General features: G+C 43.3%; 1 protein-coding gene across 1 annotated transcript in view; it reads right to left on the reverse strand.

The window, feature by feature from the left end:
* Window positions 1-22,128, reverse strand: part of LOC147011938 (protein kinase C alpha type-like) — a 334,968-nt gene that overhangs the window by 113,150 nt on the left and 199,690 nt on the right. Inside the window, exon 4 of the mRNA XM_085857692.1 lies at window positions 10,221-10,332. Coding sequence (XP_085713818.1) covers window positions 10,221-10,332 — 112 coding nt within the window. The remainder of the gene's footprint in view (window positions 1-10,220; window positions 10,333-22,128) is intronic.

Here is a 22,128-nt window from a genome sequence, read left to right on the forward strand (position 1 = left end):
TTTTGTGCTTTGTCCCTTCCCCCACCCATTCTTATGAACTGGCATAACATTGTGTTTTTTTGTGCAGTATGAATGCTCCCAGGTTTCCGCAGGGTGTGCGCAGTCCACCAACAATCCCCTTCTGATGAAACTCCCAAAACCCAGGATCACTACTTACTTTCACTCATTCATTCCTCTTTTTCTCACCTGTGGAACTAAATTCCAAATTCCCTTCAATGGCATTCTTTCCTCCAGATCTTCAAGACAGCTGTTCACCACTACCTCGTGTCACTCCCCCCCCATTCAAAATCACGATCTATGTTACCTTATCAACCTCCTTCCCTCCACACACCATGCCTCCCTCCCAAATTTCCAGTTTTTCCTTCCCAAGAGTTTGCTTTTGTATCCATCTTGTCCATCCCATACGTCCTCCCCTTCCCCGCATCGCTCCCCACATCCCTTATTTGTCCATTTCCATCTATTTTGTTCCTCAACCCTGCTGTTGGTGTTTCCCCCCTCTCTCTCTATACTGTTCCCTTTGTTCTGTTGCATCCCATTCCGTTCTTTGTTCTAACTCTTGCATGAGCCTTGACCCCTTTCAAAATTTTCACCTTTTGTTGCCTCATAGCCTGGAATTAAATTCCATTAAATCAGACATTTTCCACCATTATTTACACATCGTAAACCACAACTTCCAAGTGAAAAACAAATTCTACAAATTTCTGAAAAATAATTAAAAATACAAAACTAGAATATCTTGGTTGGATAAGTGTCCACCCCCCCCGCCCCCCACGAGTTACTACTTGGTGGAAGCAACTTTGGCAGCAATTACAGCTGTGAGTCTGTTGGGATAGGTCTCCACCAACTTTACACATCTTGATTGGGCAATATTTGCCCATTCTTCCGTACAAAACAGTTAAAGCTCAGTCAAGTTGCGTGGGTAGCAAAGATGGACAACAATCTTCAAGTCATTCCACTGATTTTCGATTGGATTTAGGTCGGGGCTCTGACTGGGCCACTCAAGGACATTTATCTTTTTGTTCCTTAGCCACTCCAGTGTAGCTTTGGCTGTGTGCTTCGGGTCGTTGTCATGCTGAAAGGTGAACTTCTGTCCCAATTTCAGCTTTCTTGCAGATGTCAGTAAGTTTTACTCTCGGATTTTTCTGTATTTTGCTCCATCCATTTTCCCTTGTATCCTGACAAATGCCCCAGTCCCTGCTGATGAGAAGCATCCCCATAACATGATGCTGCCACCACCATGCCTCACAATAGGGATGATATTCTTTGGGTGATGTGCTGTGTTGGGTTTGCACCAAACGGAATGTTTTGCATTTCGGCCAAAAAGATCCATCTTGCTTTCGTAAAACCACAAAACATTTTGCCACATGGCTTCAGAATCTCCAGAGTGGTTTTTTGCATACCTCAAACAGGACTCAAGGTGGGCTTTTTTGAGTAATGGCTTCCTTCTTGCCACCCTATCGTACAGGCCAGACTTGTGGAGTGCTTGGGATGTTGTTTTCACATGCACACAGTGACCAGTCTGTCATAAAGGCATGTAGCTCTTTCAAAGTTGCCATTGGCCTCTTGGCGGCCTCTGATCAGTCTCATCCTTGCTTGGTCATCCAGTTTTGAGGGCTGGCCTGATCTAGGCAGGGTCTTGGTGGTACCATACACCTTCCACTTTTTAATTATTGTCTTGACTGTGCTCCAGCTTCCAAGGGATATTCATGGTCTTTTAAATATTTTTAGACCCATCCCCTGATCTGTGCCTTTCCACAACTTTGTCCCAGAGGACTATGGAAAGCTACTTTGGGCTCATGGTTGAGTCTATGCTGTGAAATGCACTACCCAGCAGAGGAAACCCACAGGACCTGCTGATTTTATTCTAAAGTAATCAGAATCATGACAATTTAACACAGGTGGAGGCCAATTAACTTGGTTTGTGATTTTGAAGGTGATTGGTCACACCTGAGCTAATTTACAATTGCTATTATAATGGGGGGTGGACACTTATCCAACCAAGATATTCTCGTTTTGTATTTTTAATAAATTTTCTGAAACTTGTAGAGTCTGGTTTTCACTTGGAAGTTGAGGCATACGATGTGTAAATATTGGTGGAAAAAGTATGAATTAATGACATTTAATTCCAGGCTATAAGACAACAAAAGGTGAAAATTTTGAAATGGGGTGTAGACTTTCTATCGGCACTGTGTATGTCTAAAAAACAATTCAGGGTCAAAGGACAGGAGGTAATTTCCATACAGAGCTAAGTCAAGGATTTTCCCTGTGTAGATGCCTATACATTGCCTTCCTCTACAATGGCTTGATCTCCTCTCACCATAATTGTTGCACTGTTGTTGCCATAATACATTTTCATATTGTATTAAATTTTTGTGATTGCCATAGCCATTGTGAGTTGCAGGAAGTTCCAAACAGAGCCTCACATGCAGATTAGTATAATAAGTGATTGGACACTGGAATTAATTGTCATAATAACCATCCATCCCATCCATTGGGACCAAACTCTGTGCAGAGCGTTGGTGCTGCCTCAGCAGTAACCTTGGCTATTGGGCACAATCCTGGACGGGTCGCTACTCCGACACAGTATCCCAGCAATCTGGTACTCATTTTGCCTACCTCGGAAGGATGACAGACAGAGTCAACCCCACCTGGTATTAGTTCAACAGCCGAGGGGGGTTTGAACTCAGAATCTTAGGATCGCAAGCCCACCATCCTAACCATTAAGCCAACACCAGGCACATATAACCAAATGATACCACTATTCAGTGAACTAAGGACAAGGAATGCGATGCAGTCAAAGTCATCGTTTCATCAACTACAACAAAAGGTTCTGTTTGAATTTGTGGCATTTGAATCAAGTATGGATTCTAGATAGGATTTGATTGACATTGGCTGTTTAAAAATTTGTGAGTCAACTGGGGAACAAGTTTTTCAAAGCCACCTGCTGTGCGGGGTTCGTGGAGGGAAGAAGCGTTTGAAGATGAAAAAGTCACTGTGTGATAATAAAAAGCCTTTGAAAGTTATTTTTCTTTGCAATTATAAAGTTTCACGTATAAAAAAAAACATTTAGCTGATATCCATAACCATACCATGGTATAGATGCACAAAGTTGATTCTGTGATTATTGCTATGAATGTGTCGGAGTAAAATAAAATAAAAACCCGGTGACATGAAAATAAATTGTCACCTTTGTCCGTTAAGCTATTGTGTGATTTTCTGTCAATCTTTTGCAATAATTTCTTCAAGAATTGTTTTTTCTGCAACAGACCAAGGAATTAATCATTATTTTTCTCAGGAAAATTCCTTGTGGAGATCAACATCGATATTTATATCGGAATTCAAAAGACTTGATCACACGCTCTGCAGAGTGTTAGCGGCTTTGTGAAATATGCTGCGGGGGAGGTACCTTTTCTGTGCTGAAGTTATTGATGGGCAGTGTGTCAGGCTGATGTTGTCATGCGGTAGTGTGTCAGACTGATGTAATTGATGGGTGGTGATGTCAATTATTTTCAGGAATAACCACTCAAGGAAAGGACCTGATTGCTTTTGTGAAAAATGTTCATCAAACGGCTAAAATGTGTAAACACACCATCTGACAGCATCATCCCTTGGACAACAATGAGTTACGGTGTTCCAAATTAGTTATATAATTCGATTACATGCATTAGTCCATTAAAAATGTAGCTTTATGTGAAAGTGATGTCAGTGCTCAAGAATCTCAGTTCATGCATCATAAGACATCATTGCCGATGTCAGTACTGAAGAATCACAGTTCATGCATCATGAAACATGGTGCATGAAACATGGTGCATGAAACATGGTGCATGCACTCCGACTCTCTGGAAAATCCTCTATTTCTCTTTGCCGACGACTCCACCCTCTGCCGTACCATCTGTCATCCCTCAGACCGGCAAGCAGCAGCTTCTTCGCTTACTGCAGATCTGGATAAAATCACAAACTGGTCCAACACGTGGAACATGTCTTTCAATCCAGACAAATCTCACACTCTCACTATGTCTCTTTGGAAGGACTGTTTCAAAACCCCCCCATCCACTTTCTCAACAATCCTCCGGAAGAAGTCTTTTCTTTCAAGCTTCTGGGTCTCACTATCTGCCATGACCTTTCCTGGGAAAGTCACATTTCCAACCTCGCCTCAAAAGCCAGTCGCCGACTGGGAATCCTCCGTCGTGCAAAGTCCTTCCTTGGCCCTCTTGAGCTCCTGACCACTTACAGAGCTTTTGTCCGTAGCCTGATGGAGTACTGCTCTCCCCTCTGGGCTGGTACTCCTGCCTCCCACCTTTCTCGGCTTCACGCTGTCGAAACCAGGGCATTAAGGATCATCGGCATCTCCCGCAATGAAGCTGAGTCTTTGGGCCTCTCACTCAATCACCGCAGGTTGGTCGGTGGTCTTTCTGTCTTCTACCGTCTCCTCTCCAGCCTTGCCCCCCCTGCTCTCTCTGCGATTTGTCCCCACCACATTTCCACAGGGCGCTCAAGGTCCGCCAACAACCCCCTTCTGGTAAAACTACCAAAATCACGAATCACTGCTCACCTTCACTCTTTCATTCCTCTTTTTTCCCGCCTTTGGAATAAACTTCCTCACTCTATTCTTTCCCATTCTTCCCTCCAGGCTTTCAAAACAGCTGTTCACCACCACCTCTTATCTTCCCCCATCCAAATCCTTGATCTTTTCTACCCCCGATAATCCACCCAAGCCCACTTCCTTCAATTCCCCTGCTTTCCTTCCTGAAAGTCCCTGTAATGTCCATCTTCTCTTCGCCATGTTCCCCGTCCCATCCCCATCCCTCTCCCTTCCACAGTTCACCTAATGTGTCTGTTCCCCAATGTTTTGTCCCTTCCACTCCCGCCCCTCTTGTCTCATGCCCCCTTGCTGTGAGTTGTGTGTTAGCTCTCATATGAGCCTCGACCAAGGTATACAAAAAAAAACAAACATCATTGCCGATGTCAGTGCTCAAAAATCTCAGTCATGCACGATGAGACATCATTGCTGATGTCAGTGCTCAAGACTCTCAGTTCATACACCATGAAACATCTTTGCCGATGTCAGTGCTCAAGAAAGAATCTCAGTACATACACCATGAAACATCATTGCTGATGTCAGTGCTGAAGAATCACAGTTCATGCACCATGAGACATCACTGCCGATGTCAGTGCTGAAGAATCACAGTTCGCGCATCATAAGACATCAGTGCTGATGCCAGTGCTCAAAAATCTCAGTTCATATGCCATGAAACATCATTGCCGATGTCAGTGCTCAAAAATCTCAGTTCACGCATTATGAGACATCATTGCCGATGCCACTGCTCAAAAATCTCAGGCATGCACCATGAGACATCATTGCCGATGTCAGTGCTCAAGACTCTCAGTTCATGCACCATGAGCCATCATTGCTGATGTCAGTGCTGAAGAATCACAGTTCACACACCATGAGACATCACCGCTGATGTCAGTGCTGAAGAATCACAGTTCGCACATCATAAGACATCATTGCCGATGTCAGTGCTGAAGAATCACAGTTCATGCACCATGAGACATCATTGCCGATGTCAGTGCTCTAAAATCTCAGTCATGGACTATGAGACATCATTGCTGATGTCAGTGCTCAAGACTCTCAGTTCATGCACCATGAGACATCATTGCCGATGTCAGTGCTGAGACACCGTGCCAATAACAACCATCACCATCAGGAAATAATTCAACAAAAATCAGCTAAATAATCAACAACACAAAATTAAAAATAGTTTTCCAAATCTGCAACACGCAAATACTCGGTCCATCGACTGACCCTTCCGGTTTGATGTTGCTCCATGTGGGGGTCGAATCTGTGACTGGTCCTTCCACCTGAATCTAAGCTAAGTTTTCCGAACTGGATCCGTCATGTTTTTATGTTATGTTTTCGTCCCTTTGATGCCGTTTGTATTGTTGTCCAATTTCCATTGTTAAATCGTACTTTGTTGTGCTGTGTTGTTCAAGGCCTACTCCTCGGATAGCCGTGAGCACCCAGCTCTCTGTTTTGATGCATTTCTTGATCAGCTTCTTCCCCCAAACCCAAAGTTTTTTTTTTAACTTTCAGTCTTTTCAACATTATCCTATTCCCTCTCCTCGTGAAAGAAAATATATATATATATATATATATATATATATATATATATATATATATATATATATATATATTTTTCACTCCACAACAATCTCATTGTACTTGAATATCCTGAATATTTCTCGGCATCTCCAAACAGATTCTTCAATGAAGGAAATACTTCTTCGTTCTTCCTTTAAAAGCTTTTTTAAACATTTTAATACGTTTCACTCCCCTTCTTTCTCCATCGTAAGTACCCCCAGTATTATTATTATTCATCAGGGTCTCGTCTTCTTCCTCGTCGTCTTCACCTACTTATTCTTCACAAGGCATATTTTACAAACCAGTCTCTCACCAAAGCACTCGGCCCATTAACCCTCTTCCTGGACCTGTAGTAACACCATTCTCTTTGCTTTCAACCAAAATTCATTTGAACCTTGCCATGGTTTTTTTTTTATCTACGTATATCCAGTTTGGAAATTTGGAAACATCCAGTGTGCAGAGGTTATCTACTGACGACAATGACATTCCGTTCACATCCTTTTACGGTGTCAAACACCTCCATGTCAGTACTCTCCCTAACATCTACAAGCCCACATATTTCTATCCCCACCCTTTTTCGGTGTTCCCCTCTTTCTGCATTTTTGCTCAACCCACTCCCTCAAAGCTTCATGTTTCCCTCTTTCTGCACACCAACTCACCCCACCCTCTTAAAGCCTCCCTCTCACCCCATCCCCTCAAAGCTTCCTGCTCACCCTGGCTCCTCTCAGCTTCCCACTTGTCCTGCCCCTCTCAGCATCCCCCTCATTTCACCACCTCTCAGCTTCCCCCTCATCAAACTCCCCCCCTCTTAACACAACCTCCCACCAACCTCAATCCTGCACCCTCCCAGCCTTCCCCCATCTCTCAACCTCCCAGCCTCAACATCCCCCTTTTCCACACTATCCCAACCTCCCCTCCTCCCATCCCTCACCCTACCAGTATCCCCCCGTCCCACTCCATCCCAGCCACCTTCCCCATCCTGCTCCCTCCCAACCTCCCCCCCATCCTGCTCCCTCCCAACCTCCCCCCCCCAGCCTGCACCCTACCAACACCTCCTCCCATGTCTCTCATTGCATGGATCTCAAACATCAGAAGCCTTTGCTCTCACCTGACATCTCTCAATCCATGTTGCAACTCATAAACTGGACATAATCTGTTTAACGGTATCCTTCCTCCCACAGGACATCCGTGACTCTTTAGGGTGTCTCCCCAGCTATTGTCTCCTCTGATTTTATAAGCCTGAACCCCACCCTGGTGGTGGAGTTGGACTTTACATTAACAACTCAATTTCTCACTGTCTGTGTACTGATCTTGCGCTTCACATCTCCCAAGAGTACATTTGGCCACGACTTCCCCTGTGCTGCCACCTCTTTGTCTGTGTATTGTACCGTCCCCCAAACAGTGATGACTCCATGTACATCTTTCTCTCAGATTCCAGGAACAAACTTTTAACTACTCATCCCAACTCTCTCTTCCTCATATGTGGAAATTGCATTTGTCACCATGCAACTTTCTGGGTGTTGGTCCCTCTCACCAGCCATGACACTTCAGCAAAGGACTTCTGTGATTCCATGGCAATGACTCAATCAGTGAACTTCCCAACCCGGATTTCTCAAAATGGCAAATCCTCCTTCTGGAATTGGTGATGACCAACTTTCCCGCTGATGTCTCCTGCTCTTCCTTAGCTCCAATTGGTTTATCTGTTCATAAGCTTTTGAGAGTCAACATCTCTCCGGCTTTTCTCAGAGAGCTGCCTCAATGCCAGCGAGTCGAGTCATTCATCCAGGCAGATTGGCAGGGAATACAAGCTGCCATATCACTTCGGGACTGGTCTCCTATATCTACAGCCACTGATATTAACTCAGCCTGGGAATTCTTTCACAGAAACCTGATTACTCTAATGTACAGATTCATCCCATGTTGTCTTCCCCTTCTTCCCATCCATCTTACACTGAATCCTGTGATGAGGCAGTTGCTCTGAAACAACTTGCCTTCTCAGCTTCCTGGAAAGCAACCCAACCAAAGGCCATCTCACCTCATTCCACAAAGCCCGCAACATGTGTGTCTGCACTCTCAGGAGATAGAGCCAGAAAACTTGATCTGTCCAACCTCATATCAATATTGAACTTTAAAAGTTGTCTTCCTCTTCTCAGACCTGGTTATGTTTATCTCAAGAGTATGCTCCCCCTCCATCACTTCCCTTTCCTCAAATGGCACCACTGCTGAGCACCACTGCCTCGTGAGAAGGCCGAATACCTCAATTATGTGTCCTTCCGAACTCAGAACAAAGCTTTCTCCACGCTTTCAACAAACCCTTCATTTAATCCCCGTCATGATGTCTGTCTTCGTTTCTCAGAATTAGGGATCATGAGAAGTCCAGTCAGCGAGAACGACAGTACACAACCATTAACGCTTCTCAATCTGTACTGCTCATGACCCCCATAGTCCCATCTATGTATCTCATACCCCCCCCTACCATGTGTTCCCCCCTCCCCCCAAATGCATTCTGCTGCTGACCTTCCGCTTGCCATGGGTCCATCTTCCCCTCCTCCTACCCCATGTTCTGCTCGCCATCGCCCCCCTCCCCCCAACCACTCTTACCGTTCCCATTCACCCTGCTGCTCCTGCTTCGCCTTCCCCCATCACGCATTCCCCAACCACTGTCACACACCCAACCCCACACGACACATGCTCATCTCCCCCTCCCCACTCACTCTCATTCTCTTGAACTTTTAGGCTTCTCCATCAGCCATGATCTTTCCTGGACCAACCACATAGTAAAGCTCGCCTCCAAAGGCAGCCACAGATTGGACTTCCTCCGGCGATCCAAGTCTTTTTTTCGGAAATTAAGAGCTATTCACAGTCTTCAAGGCTTTTGTCCATAGCTCAGTGGAGTACTTCTCTCTGCAGTGGGCGAGCACCCCAGTTTCACATCTGTCTCCCCTGCGTTCTGTGAAATCTAAAGCTCTCAAACTTATTGGAATCTCCTGTGATTACATAAAAGCTCAATGGCTGTTGCTCTCATATTGCACGCAGGTTGGAGGTCTCTGTTTTCTCCTGTCTATTCTCCAACATTGCTGTCCCTTCTCTTTCAGTCCTCCAAATCTTCTCTTGCAATTCCAGAATGAACACTTTCTTCCAGTAACCCCCTCCTGATTAAACGTCCAAAATCCAGGCTGACTCCACACGTCAAATCTTTTATCCCTCACTTCTCCCATCTACGGAACCACCTTCCACAAGCTCTTCTGCCTCACTCTTCCCTCCAAGACTTCAAGCAAGCAGTGCACCACCATCACTTCTCATCCCTACTTCTGGATCATAATCTTTATTGCCCTCATTATCCTTTCCGAACTCAACCATTTTACTTGCTCAGCTCAGTTTCCTCCCTCTCGTCGTATCCTGTTTGTCCATTCCCTTGATGTTTCTCCAGTTGTGCCTTGCTTTTCCATGAGCCTTGCGCATTTCAAGAAAAACAAACAAACGACAACAGTAAGACCTCCACATTGTTTGCCATTTGCACACCTCCAGGAAAGACTGAACGGTGCTCAGACGTTCACCTGCCGAGAACCTGCCCACAAAACAACATGATGACATCACATGGGGGTGTTGAGAAATCATAATCGAGTCACTATGGTTGGACGAGCTTAAACACCGCAACCAGCTTAAGGACATGTTAACCAGCTAATGAAGACCACTTTTAATGACCTCAGGCATTGCTGCCCTCGATGATTTCAGGCAACTCAAGATTGGCAAATTTAATTATACATTTGAAAATTAGGCAGTGCTGCCCCAACCCCATCTATCTGAATTAAAGCACAAGTGGCTTAATCACCGTTAAACCGATTTATAATATTATAATTAAAATTGAAGGAAGTCGAAAAGCAAATCAAGTTGAATTGTGTACTTCAAAATAGCAATCTTATTGAAATTTACCCGTAAGATTTTTCTAACGTTTACTCGACTCATTTATTATGGACAGGTAAATGAATAATTTCCTTTTTTTTCATGCCCGATCATCACATTCATAATTACAATAACCAAAGGGCATATGCACAGATGCAGTATAACATTATCTTACTTTCACACTTCATTCCCTGGTGGATGAGGCCATACAGCAAGGATCCACAGTGGTCGCAGAACGTTGGACTGCCATATGAATGGATCTTGAAGCGATGCTTGCTCCGCGGATCCTACAACAAAAACACATCGATTAGGCAATGGGACCAAAATAAGATTCCCACAAGTCTCTAAAGTCTAAACCCATCGTGACTGTGACTAAAATGCAGAAATTGCCGAGTCGTATGGACAGCATGACTATATCCAGAGGTCTGAATCATCCTTCACCTGTCTGCAAACCCTTACCTTTCATTTGTGTATGCATAATCAAGAAAATAGATTTCCTCATAATTTTATTCTCTCTCAGTTGCTCTGTCCCTTCATTGGAAGAAATAGTCCATGAATGACAAATATATGAAAGTGCACTTCATGGTGTGGAGTTGATAGGATCATCCAGACTCTAGAGGTATGTACACACATTCATGAAAATAAATAAAATATTTACAAAGGTAATAATTCAACATGTAAGAATAAAACACAAGGTAAATTAAGACGTATAATCGTGGCGCCTCCACACATGGACTTTAATACAGACAAGGGAAAAATGAAATAAAAGAAAATCCTCCCTTTATTCTGACACTTAGCTTTGTCCAGAGATGGTCCTTATCGTACCCTGGGGTTGAGCCGTACTGTCCTGCGTGGGAAGATACACCGTAGATGGCGCCGAGCCGCTCTCTGGGCAGGAAACGTTCATGAGGTAATTGGTGAGGCGATATTCAACACCAGGGCTCACCAACCAGCGTGCAGCTTCTTCTCATGAACGAATATATTGAATGTTCCTCGCTCACATAAGGTCTGCTCAAAATGATCACCCGCCTTCCTCTTTGAACACATAACGTGATCACGCCGAGTTCGCTGAGAGGTGCACTCCTCTTCCTCTCTTTCTCATAATCCTACAACTTCACGACTCAGCTGAACAGGAATGGCTAGCGTCTTGCCTGGTATGCTGCAAATTCACCAGCACAAACATAGGAATTCCACAGCCATTTCATCGTGCCGAGAGAAGATCAAAAACAAGATCCTCTTCGTCAATCGTGTCCTCCACCAACTCTGTCCTCTGACAACTCTCTGTTCTTCGACAACTGTCCTCTCACACTTGTCTGATCTTCGATCATGCCCCCCCCCCCTTATGTTACACTCACCAATCATAAGCCTCGGGGGCGTGACTGCTGATGTAAAGCCAGGAATGCAGGGCTTCTCACCTGCTTGGATGTGTGGCATTGTATTATTATTATTGTTGTTGTTGTTGTTGTTGTTGTTGTTGTTGTTATAAGAACGTAATTTTATTGCTGGCTTGTAAATGCAAAAACATAGGAAAAGATCACAGGGGGCATTTACATACAGGGGGAAATTGACCTTAATCCCTACCTAATTAACACAGCAGCACCCCTGTGTGGTGACAAGCAACACTTAAGCACACAGTTTCCCTCCTCAATTTACATTGAGATGTCTCCTACACGTCCACGGACCATGCTACTCCATACGATATTACCTTTACTATGAAATTCCTCCATGTACCCCCACAATCGTAACAATATTTTTAGTGAGTGACAGGTTGAACCTCCATCATGAAACACCTATAAAATACGCCCAAAATGGTTAACTGTAATTGTTCTGATGCTGAATACAAATGAAACTCACAAAAATATATCAATGAGAGAAATATCCGTGATTGAGATGTGTTAGGTTCGTACCATTTATTGTTAGTACATTCTAATGTCAGCCGTGGATCTAACACACATATACACACGCACACACACACACACACACACACACACACACACACACACACACACACACACACACACACACACACACACACACACACACACACACAATATTTATAACAGCCCTCACAACTCCCATAGCTCCCACCTCCCAGGTAAATATAATCATATTAAACTTACCCTGTACATTCACAAGCCCGATATATTTATATATCCTTCCCATCGGTGTTTGGAGGCGCCAAATCCAGATACACAGTCCATTCACTGGTAGCGTTCCGTCGGGGGGTTGCGTAGCACACGCCCATCCACCCAGGCCTTACACTGACCCACATGGTCCGGAGTTTGTACGACAAGCAGATTCCCATTTGAGAATGTTCTCCAAGTCTTTTGTTTTGCAGGGGCACAGCCATTTCTCTCAGGTACTTTTAGGAGCATGTTTAACTGATTTTGGAAGCTTTGTGAGCGGGTTTTTTTTAACAATCTCTCCATAACAATCCTTATCCCAGACACACGGTGTATTTTATTTTGCCCCAAACTCGGCAGTTTTCTGAGGTTTCTGCCAGAGATGTTAATAAGTCACTTTGGCCAAGTCTCAAGTCTTTGTGAGCAAGTCTCATGCCACGTCTCAAGTCATCGTAGTATTACTTCAACTTGTGTCCAGTTCCACATTTACTTATAGTCATTGGAGTACAAGCTAAGAAGGAACACAGGGCTTCATTTATTATATATTTTATATGTTCTGAAAAGCTGTTTAACTCAAGTTTGTATTTGTCAACTTCATGCAGTGGACATTTTTTGCTTTGTTTCCAGCAAAAATAAATTGATGTTAAATTTACTTCTCATATCTAGTGTATCTACTTGAACATATGTACGTGAGACAATTCAGTAACTTCAGCTTGTGTTTAAATTTTTAATGTGTAGAACCAAAGCATTCAGTGTGGAACAGGTAAGGAGATATTAAATATTATTATTTGCGTGTAATCGTATAATTATCTGTGTATAATGCGTTAAAATTAAACGTATAATCAGGAAGGAAGGTGGCGAATCAGGAAGGTGTGGGACGTAACAAAGTCGTGATACAATTTACAATTATTGCCGATGACCCGACCCTCTGCCGTTCCATCGGCCATCCCTCAGATTGGCAAGCAGTCACCTCTTCACTCTCTGTAGAACTTTCAACCCTGGGACATGTCTTTCAACCCTGACAAATCTCACACTCTCACTTTGTCTCTCTGAAAGGACCCTTCTGGAACCCCCCCTCCCCAATCTACTTCTCAACAATCCTCTTAAAGAAGTCCTTTCGTTCAAGCTTCTGGGTCTCATGATCTGCCATGATCTTTCCTGGCCAAGCCACTTTTCCCAGCTGGCCTCCAAAGTCAGTCGCCGACTGGGCATCCTCTGTCGTGCAAAGTCCTTCCTCGGTCCACCTGAGCTCCTGACCACTTACAAAGCTTTCGTCCGCAGCCTGATGGAGTGCTGCTCTCCTGTTTGGGCTGGTGCTCCTGCCTCTCAACTTTCTCAGCTTCACACTGTGGAAACCAAGGCATTTAGGATCATTGGTATCTCCCGTGATGAGGCTGAGTCTTTGGTCTCCCACTCTCTAAACGCAGGCAGCTTGGTGGTCTTTCTGTCTTCTCCCAACTCCTATATGGCCTTGCCCATCCCCCCTGTTCTGTCTGAGATATGACCCACCCCCCCACCCCCATATTTCCACAGGGTGCTCAAGGTCCACCTGCAACCCCCTTCTGGTAAACTAACAAAATCAAGAATCACTGCTCACCTTCATTTTTTTCATTCCTCTTTTTCCCCACCTTCGGAACAAACTCCCATGCACTCTTCAATCACACGCTTCCCTCAAGGTCTTCAAAACAGCTGTTCTCCACAATCTCTTATCTTCCCCCATCCAAAACTATGATCTTTTCTACCCCCGCTAATCCACCCCAAACCCACCTCCTTCAAATTCCCTGCTTTCCTTCCTGAAAGTCCCTGGAGTGTCCATCTTGTTTGGGCTGCGTACCCCACCACATCCCTCTGCCTTCCACAGATCTCCTCATGCCTCTGTTCTCCACTGTTTTTTTCTTCCCTCCCCCGCCCCTCTTTTCTCCTGCTCCCCTTGTTGTACGTTGTGTGTGTTAGCTCTTATACGAGCCTCGACATTGTATACAAAAATAAGGTCATCATATAATTTACAATTGTTGAGGAGGCTTATATAATCCAGGTCAAATGGCATTGAAATGATCACAAATTCATTTTATCGAGTCGGGATGGGCACAGGGCCAAGTCAAATCGGTCATTGCACATTTGTAAATCGACTATAAACTGAAGGTTTGGTCCTTAAAAGGCTGGGCGTTGCATCACAAAGTGTGCCATCCCTCGAACGGACGTTAAGCTGGGTGTTCCATCTGATTTATATGGAATATTTTATTAGGTCTCGGAATACTGGCTCCCACCAGTTCTGGGAGGATGATTTATATTTTGGCAAGTCGATCTTCACGATGTTCATCACATCCAGCATCTCCGAGTTTGTTGTGTTCTATAGTCTCCGCCATTAAAAAAAAATGTTTTATCGAACATGTGATTATTGTTGTTGATGCAATCTATTTATGTGACATCATAGGGCACAGATGAGATGCCTTTGACAGAGATAACTGCTGAATAATTACATGTCCATTTCACGGTGAGACCTACTCATGGGATGCTGCATTGTGGTGAATGTTTTCACATAAGGATCCAATGTGAAAGCAACGATCTCAATACAGTACTGGATGTCCACCTCCGACAGCAATCACTGATTTGCACCATCGTCACATTGATTCTATAAGCACTCGAATCTGAACCTGGGGAATGGCATTCCTTGCCAGAATCAGCTCCTGTTCTTGCTCATCGAGGGAAGGTTTGAAAAAGACAATCAATGCTATCCCAGAGATGCTCAACATAATTTAAATGTGGTGAGATGGCAGGCAAGGGTGTCATGACATTAACGTTGGCATTGATGAGAACGTTTCTCGTTCGAATTGCCCTGTGAGCAGAAGCATCATCATGCACAAAGATGATTTTTGCACCATGTTGTTGAAGGGAAGGCAACACACGTTGCCTTGACATCTCATTAATGCATCGATCTGCCGTCAGATTGCCATGGATATGCATCAAGTTGGTGCAAAATATTTCAGCAACATCCGCCAACATCATGACACTTCCATGACCAAAATTTGTGGTTTCTTGGACACAGGCTGGGGACTATCGTTCATTGCATCTTCTGAAGCACAATGCACGGCTGCCATGCCTTTCAATGAGAAACCTGGATTCACCACTGAAAATAGCACTTGCCCAATGTTGGCTTCCTGTCCATCAGACGTGCTGATTTCACCACTGCAAGCACGTTTTCATGTCCACTAATGTTCTACTAATATCCTTGCCCCGCAGGTAATATCTCGTGTCCAGCTCCTCCATGAGTTTTGGATTGGTGTTGAAAAAAGTGCTTGTACAAAATATCCTTCTCAGTGCTATTGGGATTCATGCAGCTGCAACAAAGTTTTATCTCTCTGTGTGGTGCTCTGCCCGAAGGCAAGTTTGGTACTCCAAAATCAGCCCCAAAGCAAGTATTACATTGGGTGGATGATTTGTCTTTGCCTTCCCAGTGGTAGTCAGAGGAGCAATTTGCAATTTTACCATGATGCCAACGATAAGTCGTCAAGTCTTAGATGTGGACAAGGTGGGATCTTTAACGTTCACCAACAATTCTAGCAGATGGGACACTGGGTTTAACATCCATCCGAAGGACGATGCACTTGGATGAAATACCCTGCCGACGAATTACCAATCAGGAAGTTTCAAGTTGGATCAGGAATTGAGGCCAGAAAAATAGCTCAAATGTAAATGTGCTACTTCTGTACCATTCTGTCAGACCCAAAAATATATATGGACAAAAAAGTCTACATTAATGTGGAACCGGAGGTAAGATGGTGAATAAGGGTGGCACGAAATAAAATGCCGTTGTCCTGATGGCTGCATTTGATCTGATAAATACAAGTTTGTCAATTGAAAACAATTCCTATATTATCTTTAACCTCTTCATTATCCCCCATCAACAACCATTTTCCCCCTCATTATTACCTGCATTACCTCATTACCTGTAAAGCAACAGTTCAATCTTTAATGCAGCAGAATATTTAATAAATATGAATTGGTAACGAATCTAGCGTAGAAAGATTAATTGATGTGGAAATTGTAAGCTTGCGATTGGTTGAAAACATGAACTCAAAGAAACCTCCAAGTGTATCATTCCTGAAAAGAAGATGCCGACATGTTAAGTTCGGCGGTGCCAGCTATTTGTAGGATCTGGGAGTCCCCTGAAGGAAATCCACAATATTTGTGGCTTAATTTTTTTAAAGAAAACAGATGGAGATACTACGACTGGTAAACATAATGCATTGATTGATAATGTTATAAAGATTTTGTGAAAATCACCGGGTTTATTTCCCGAAAACAAGCAATAAATCAGGGAATGGTACAATGTGAAGAAAAATGAAAATGTGAAGTTTACACATCGGGGTTTTTACATACAATTTCATAAACCATAATCCCTAATAAATTATTACCATGCACCACTCCCTGTATGGGGCACATTCAAACAAAACATTCCTTAAGCTGACGTGTCCCGACTTATTACTCAAGATGGGTGAACTACTCGTACATGGACCATGCTGTTCTATACATTTCTGTCTGGTCTATGGCAATGTGTACTCCTCACCCCACCCCCCACCACAAACAATATTGTTAATTAGAATAAGGAAATAAATAAGGAAAATAAATCACGTGAGTGTTTGTTTAATGATTGTGAATATCTCATTTACATAACTTTTTGAACATCCCACCAAGTGAGCATGGTTGACTTGGAAATTTGTAAAATTACTCTCACAACAAATTATCATTGTAGATAATACTGTCTAAACAACCACATGAACACCTTTTCATTATTTCACCAGGCATGTGCTTTTTTTTTAGTGGCTCATCACTGTAAGCTGTAAGGAAAAAATAAAACAAGATCCCAGTAAATTCTGGTAATAGCTCTATCAGAGCCAGGAGATTTATATTGACAGAGAAGAGATAGCATGCTGCTGATATTTGTAGCCCTGCTGCTTGGCAGACTGTGCTTCTTTGATTATTCCAGAGCTTTCATTACTTTGTCAGAAATTGTCAGAAAGGTATTCCACTGAAGGCAACATTTGAGCAACGACCGTAAATGATTGAGACTTTCTTTTGCTCGTGACATTTCAAAGATTGCCGAGGCCATCTTTAATCCACCAGCAGTGCAACAAATCTTTATCTGAGTGAATGTGAGCTGACTGATGTGAAGAGGCCTTACAGCCTCATAATGCAAAGCATTGGATACGCTTTTGGGAAGGCCCATTAACAGCCAGGTGGAATTCTGTGGCGGAGCACGTCAAGGAAAGTGGCTCGTGGTAAGCTCAGGATTATGAAGGCTTGCCAACATGGCTGCCATTTCTGATTGCCCTCATTAAAAGAAATCGTGTGATGCCTATTATTGGCCTGCACTTTGCAACAATCCAGCTCACCATTCATGTCTCAAAACCATTTTTCGACTTGCTGTCATCACTCCTCTGCCATCGTTCCTCTGAGACATGGTGAATTGCAGAGCAAATTAATTAGCTGCCCAGATAAAAGAGCACAGTCAAAAGAATGTCATTAAAAGTTATTGTGTTCACAAGACTTACAGGGAGATTTATATATGAGGATAGGAAAGTTTACTGATGTTCTGACCAGAATCATGGAAATGAAACAATAAGAAGTCCATACAGTATTGCTCATTATTGGGGTCAATGACATTTCTTCTGGCTTCATGTGATCATGATTTAGGTTTGACTGTTTAGCATTCCCATTTGAACATTCCAATCTCATTTCACCCCCATGATTGCTAATGGTGCTCAGAACCCAGGTTCAAATCACACATATCTAACATATATATCTTCTTCTTCTTCTTCTTCTTCTTTCGGCTGCTCCCGTTCGGGGTCGCCACAGCGGATCATCTGTTATGATCCGCATACTGATTTGGCACAGGTTTTACACCGGATGCCCTTCCTGACGCAACCCTGGTTGCCTCTTACGACACAGGGATAAGGATTGGGTTTCGCCATGATTCCGGGCTGCCCTACACCCTCTCATAGCGCGGCCCAGCACAGAGCTCCCGTCCTCAAGCGATCCTCCAACCTAAGCCTCTGAGTAGCCGGATTACAGGCACACGCCACTACGCCCGGTATCTAACACACACACACACACACACACACACACACACACACACACACACACACACACACACACACACACATACATATATATATATATATATATATATATATATATATATATCAATTTAACCAGTGACTGGCTCAATGACTCACTGATATTAAAGTTCGGTACCTTCCGGATGACTTAGAAGGCTGAAATTTTGCGTGCCGATGGACACCGAAACTGATACACCCGATAAAAATCACAGAACCATCGGAAATCATCCGTAAATTAGAATATAAATAAATTAAAATAAATAAATGAAAAAAATGAAGGTGAGCGATCCGAGACAACGGGGCAGCATGGTAATTTTGTGTGCCGACAGAAATTGAAGCCTAAACACTGGGGAAAACCACAGAACCATTGGAAAGCATCCATAAATGAAAATATAAGTAAATGAAAAAAAAAGTTAAAAAAATTAATGCAGGTGAGCGACCCGAGACAATGGGGAAGCAGGGTAATTTTGCCTGCCGACGGACATCGAAGCCGATACACTTGCAAGAATCACAGAACCATCAGAAAGCATCCATAAATGAAAATAAATAAATGAAAAAAAATGGAAAAAACAAATGCAGTTGAGTGACCCGAGACAATGGGGAAGCACGGTTCATTATTGCTTACAATGTGTAAGCATACCCCGCTAGTATAACATGTATTTGTATGTTGTCCAATAATGTCCTTGTAATTCACAATGAAGTACAATGACTCGTGACTGTCCTTCCTGCACGTGACTGATGTACAAGATAGAAGCTCCTCTATGAGGCGTAAATTATTTATTTTATAAATCACTCTTTTCAATTTACTATGAATGGGTCCTTTAGGGATACACAATCATTTTGACTGACTTTCATGGGAAGGCGGTGTTTATGAACAAAACAGTATTTCTGCGTTGCTTAATAAGGTTTGAGGGTACATGATGGATTCATTATCTGTACATGGTGTACAACAAAATGAAGCTTGTGTCAAAGCAAGAAGACACTCCTTGAGATCGGTGATAACTGATAAGCAACTCACATTCTCATCTTAGATAGCCAATCCAACAAAAGGCAACTTAATTTAATCACTCCACAGGCCCTATCGTCATTGGATGCAGTCATTAGAAGAGCCAATGTCTAACACTTATTCATAAGAAGGGTTCCAAGACCAATCTTCTAAATTACAAATAAAATTAGCAAGGTCATGTAATCTTCTGCCCATCATCAGCAAGTTAAAGCCCGGTGTTGGTTTAATGGTTTGGATTGTGGGCTTAGGGTCCTATGGTCCTGAATTGAAATCCTGCTTGGCTGGTGAATAAATACCAGGTGGGGTTGACTCAGCCTGTTATCCTTCTGATGTTGGCAAAATGAGTACCAAGTACCAGTTTGCTGGGATGATTGAGCGATTCAAGTATCTTGTGTTGAAATGGTGACCTGCCTTGGCAAAAATAATATTCCTTTGCTGTAGTAATACTCTGCAGACCACTGCAGTATGAGAGTATAACTCTTATATGCTATAGTTCAAACTGTAGCAATAAAAAAATATTTTTTCCTGGGTGTCCAGGATTGTGCCCAACAGCCAAGGAGACTGCTTCAGCAGCACCAACGCTCTGTACAGAGCATGGTCCCGATGGATGAATCAGCAAGTTAAAGTAACATATATTGAACTCCTCAACATAAATATTACTCGTTCTCAAACTCCTTGATGAGAGACCATCAGTTTTGTTTTTGTCCCAGCCACAAGGAAGAAATCAGGGCAGTCTCTCTGTGTATTCCACAGGATCTTACTGGTCTAAAATCTAGTGCTGCTCACTAAAGGCCCTGGCACACCTTGACGTTTTAGCCAGCGTATGCCGACATATGCAAAATTTGGCGAATACGCTGGCACACGTCGAATACGTTATGGGTAAGTTTTGTATACGTTAAGAGCACGCTGAAGCACCCTGGCATACGTCATAGTACGTCGAGCTCGTCGACAAATTTTAAGCATGCTCAAAATTTTTCAACGTATGCCAGCGTATGACTCACACGTTCCGCATATGTTGGCCATAAGTTGTAGGCACGTTATGCGATCGTTGACACATGTTACTTGTAAGTTACTCATAAGTCGAAACACGTCGAGGTAATGTTTAGCGTACCCGGAACTTATTTCTAACCTATGAGTAACGTGCTTTGAACCTATGAGTAAGGTATCTTCAAAGCATATTGACGTATGTAGATGTATTTGACATCTTCCGGACGACCACAGAACTTACTGAACATGTTTCTAACTTACAGCTACCGTATAATGGGGTATTGGCAGCGTTTAGGGGAATTGGTATATAAAAATGGGCTTCACAGGAGGAACCCATCAGTGTTCCAGACTCCATGGTTTTTTTTTTGTTTGTTTGTTTGTCTTCGGCATGACGGTGATGTTGACACTTCGATGTCTAGTGCGGTTATGATTTAAATCATTGAGCGGCAGCCTATTAATAGGCTACGCCACGTGATCGTCGGCGATACGCTGCCGCGCTATGCATACATTGCTATAAGTTATCTATAAGTTATCGAAACGTTCTGTGTACATTACTAATACATTATGCATACGTCCAACTCGTTATGAATACGCCCAAAACTGAAAAAAAACATCAATAGTTCAGCGTACACCAGCGTTTTAGATCAATTTTGATACGTTGCCATACGCTGGCTAAAACGTCAAGGTGTGACAGGGCCCTAACAAGGGCAACACCGGTCAGTAACTGCATATCTGGGAGATCATTCTTCACCATTTGCGCCGGGATATTTTATCCTGTGAACGGCCAAAAGAATACAAACCAAATTGCGTTCAGTCGTCACAAATTACTGTTCCCCAAGGTCACCCAACCGAAAGCCAAATTTTGGTGGCAACATGCACAGGAGGCAGAAGGATGGAAATCTTTCTTTCCTTGATACAGGTTTATTCATAATTGAATAAAGAGATACATGGAGAAATGGTGAATGAGATGTGGAGAACGGAACAAAATCAGCGGTCGACAGACACGAGCAGGGAGAAGGAAACAAGCAGCTTATATAGAGTGATGAAATAAATAAAATCGTATCCCTGTAAGTCACAACAGACCACGCTCTTACTAAGCAATGGCACAAGCAAGGGTTTGTATTGGCACATGCTGCTCGAGGTCCCACGGCATGACCTCCAGCAACTCAGCCCGCAAAGGCGAGAAGTGGTAAAGGCAGGGAGCGATAAGGGTGAGGAGTGATGAAAGAGATGCAATTTGGTACAGATTAAAAACAATATGGTACAGATTTAAAAACACAGATGACAGGCTGAGTCAAACAATCATCCCCAAAGATCAGAACTGGTGGGTCTGCTCTACTACACAGTGCCAATTGTGTTTTCTGTGTTATTATCTGTGTTTTCCACCTCAGTATGATCACCCTGGCATTTGGGACCATCTCTGTAAGTGACAGGTCCCGTTATTGGCCGGCCGCCGTTGTGAGCGGAACCTTGTACTCGCTGTAAAACCACCTTGTGAATGGCACCACCTTGATCATATGGGGCGTGACCATAAAAAAAGCGTCATACCCCTTCTGGACTTCCACGGCGCATCTCGTTGCCATGGCTTACCGAGATACCAAAAATTTGGAATAGTCCAAAGCACTTTCTTCGTGTCAGTGTTTCACAAACCCTCCAACTGGTCTCGCCTTTCAATCAAGAGGTTTTACACCATACAGTCTTATCCTAGCTACACTATCTATAAATTGCATACACTGCCTCCTCAGCATCATGTTTTACAAGATGACTTACTCTGATGTTTCCCCTGTTTTCAAGAGTAATCTATGATACGCGGATCACATGGACCATACTATTCTGACAACAATCTAG

The sequence above is a fragment of the Eptatretus burgeri genome, chromosome 15 (genome assembly GCF_056783735.1).
Source record: "Eptatretus burgeri isolate ZD-2024b chromosome 15, Ebu_testis_v1, whole genome shotgun sequence".
In the NCBI taxonomy this organism is placed as follows: Eukaryota; Metazoa; Chordata; class Myxini; order Myxiniformes; family Myxinidae; genus Eptatretus; species Eptatretus burgeri.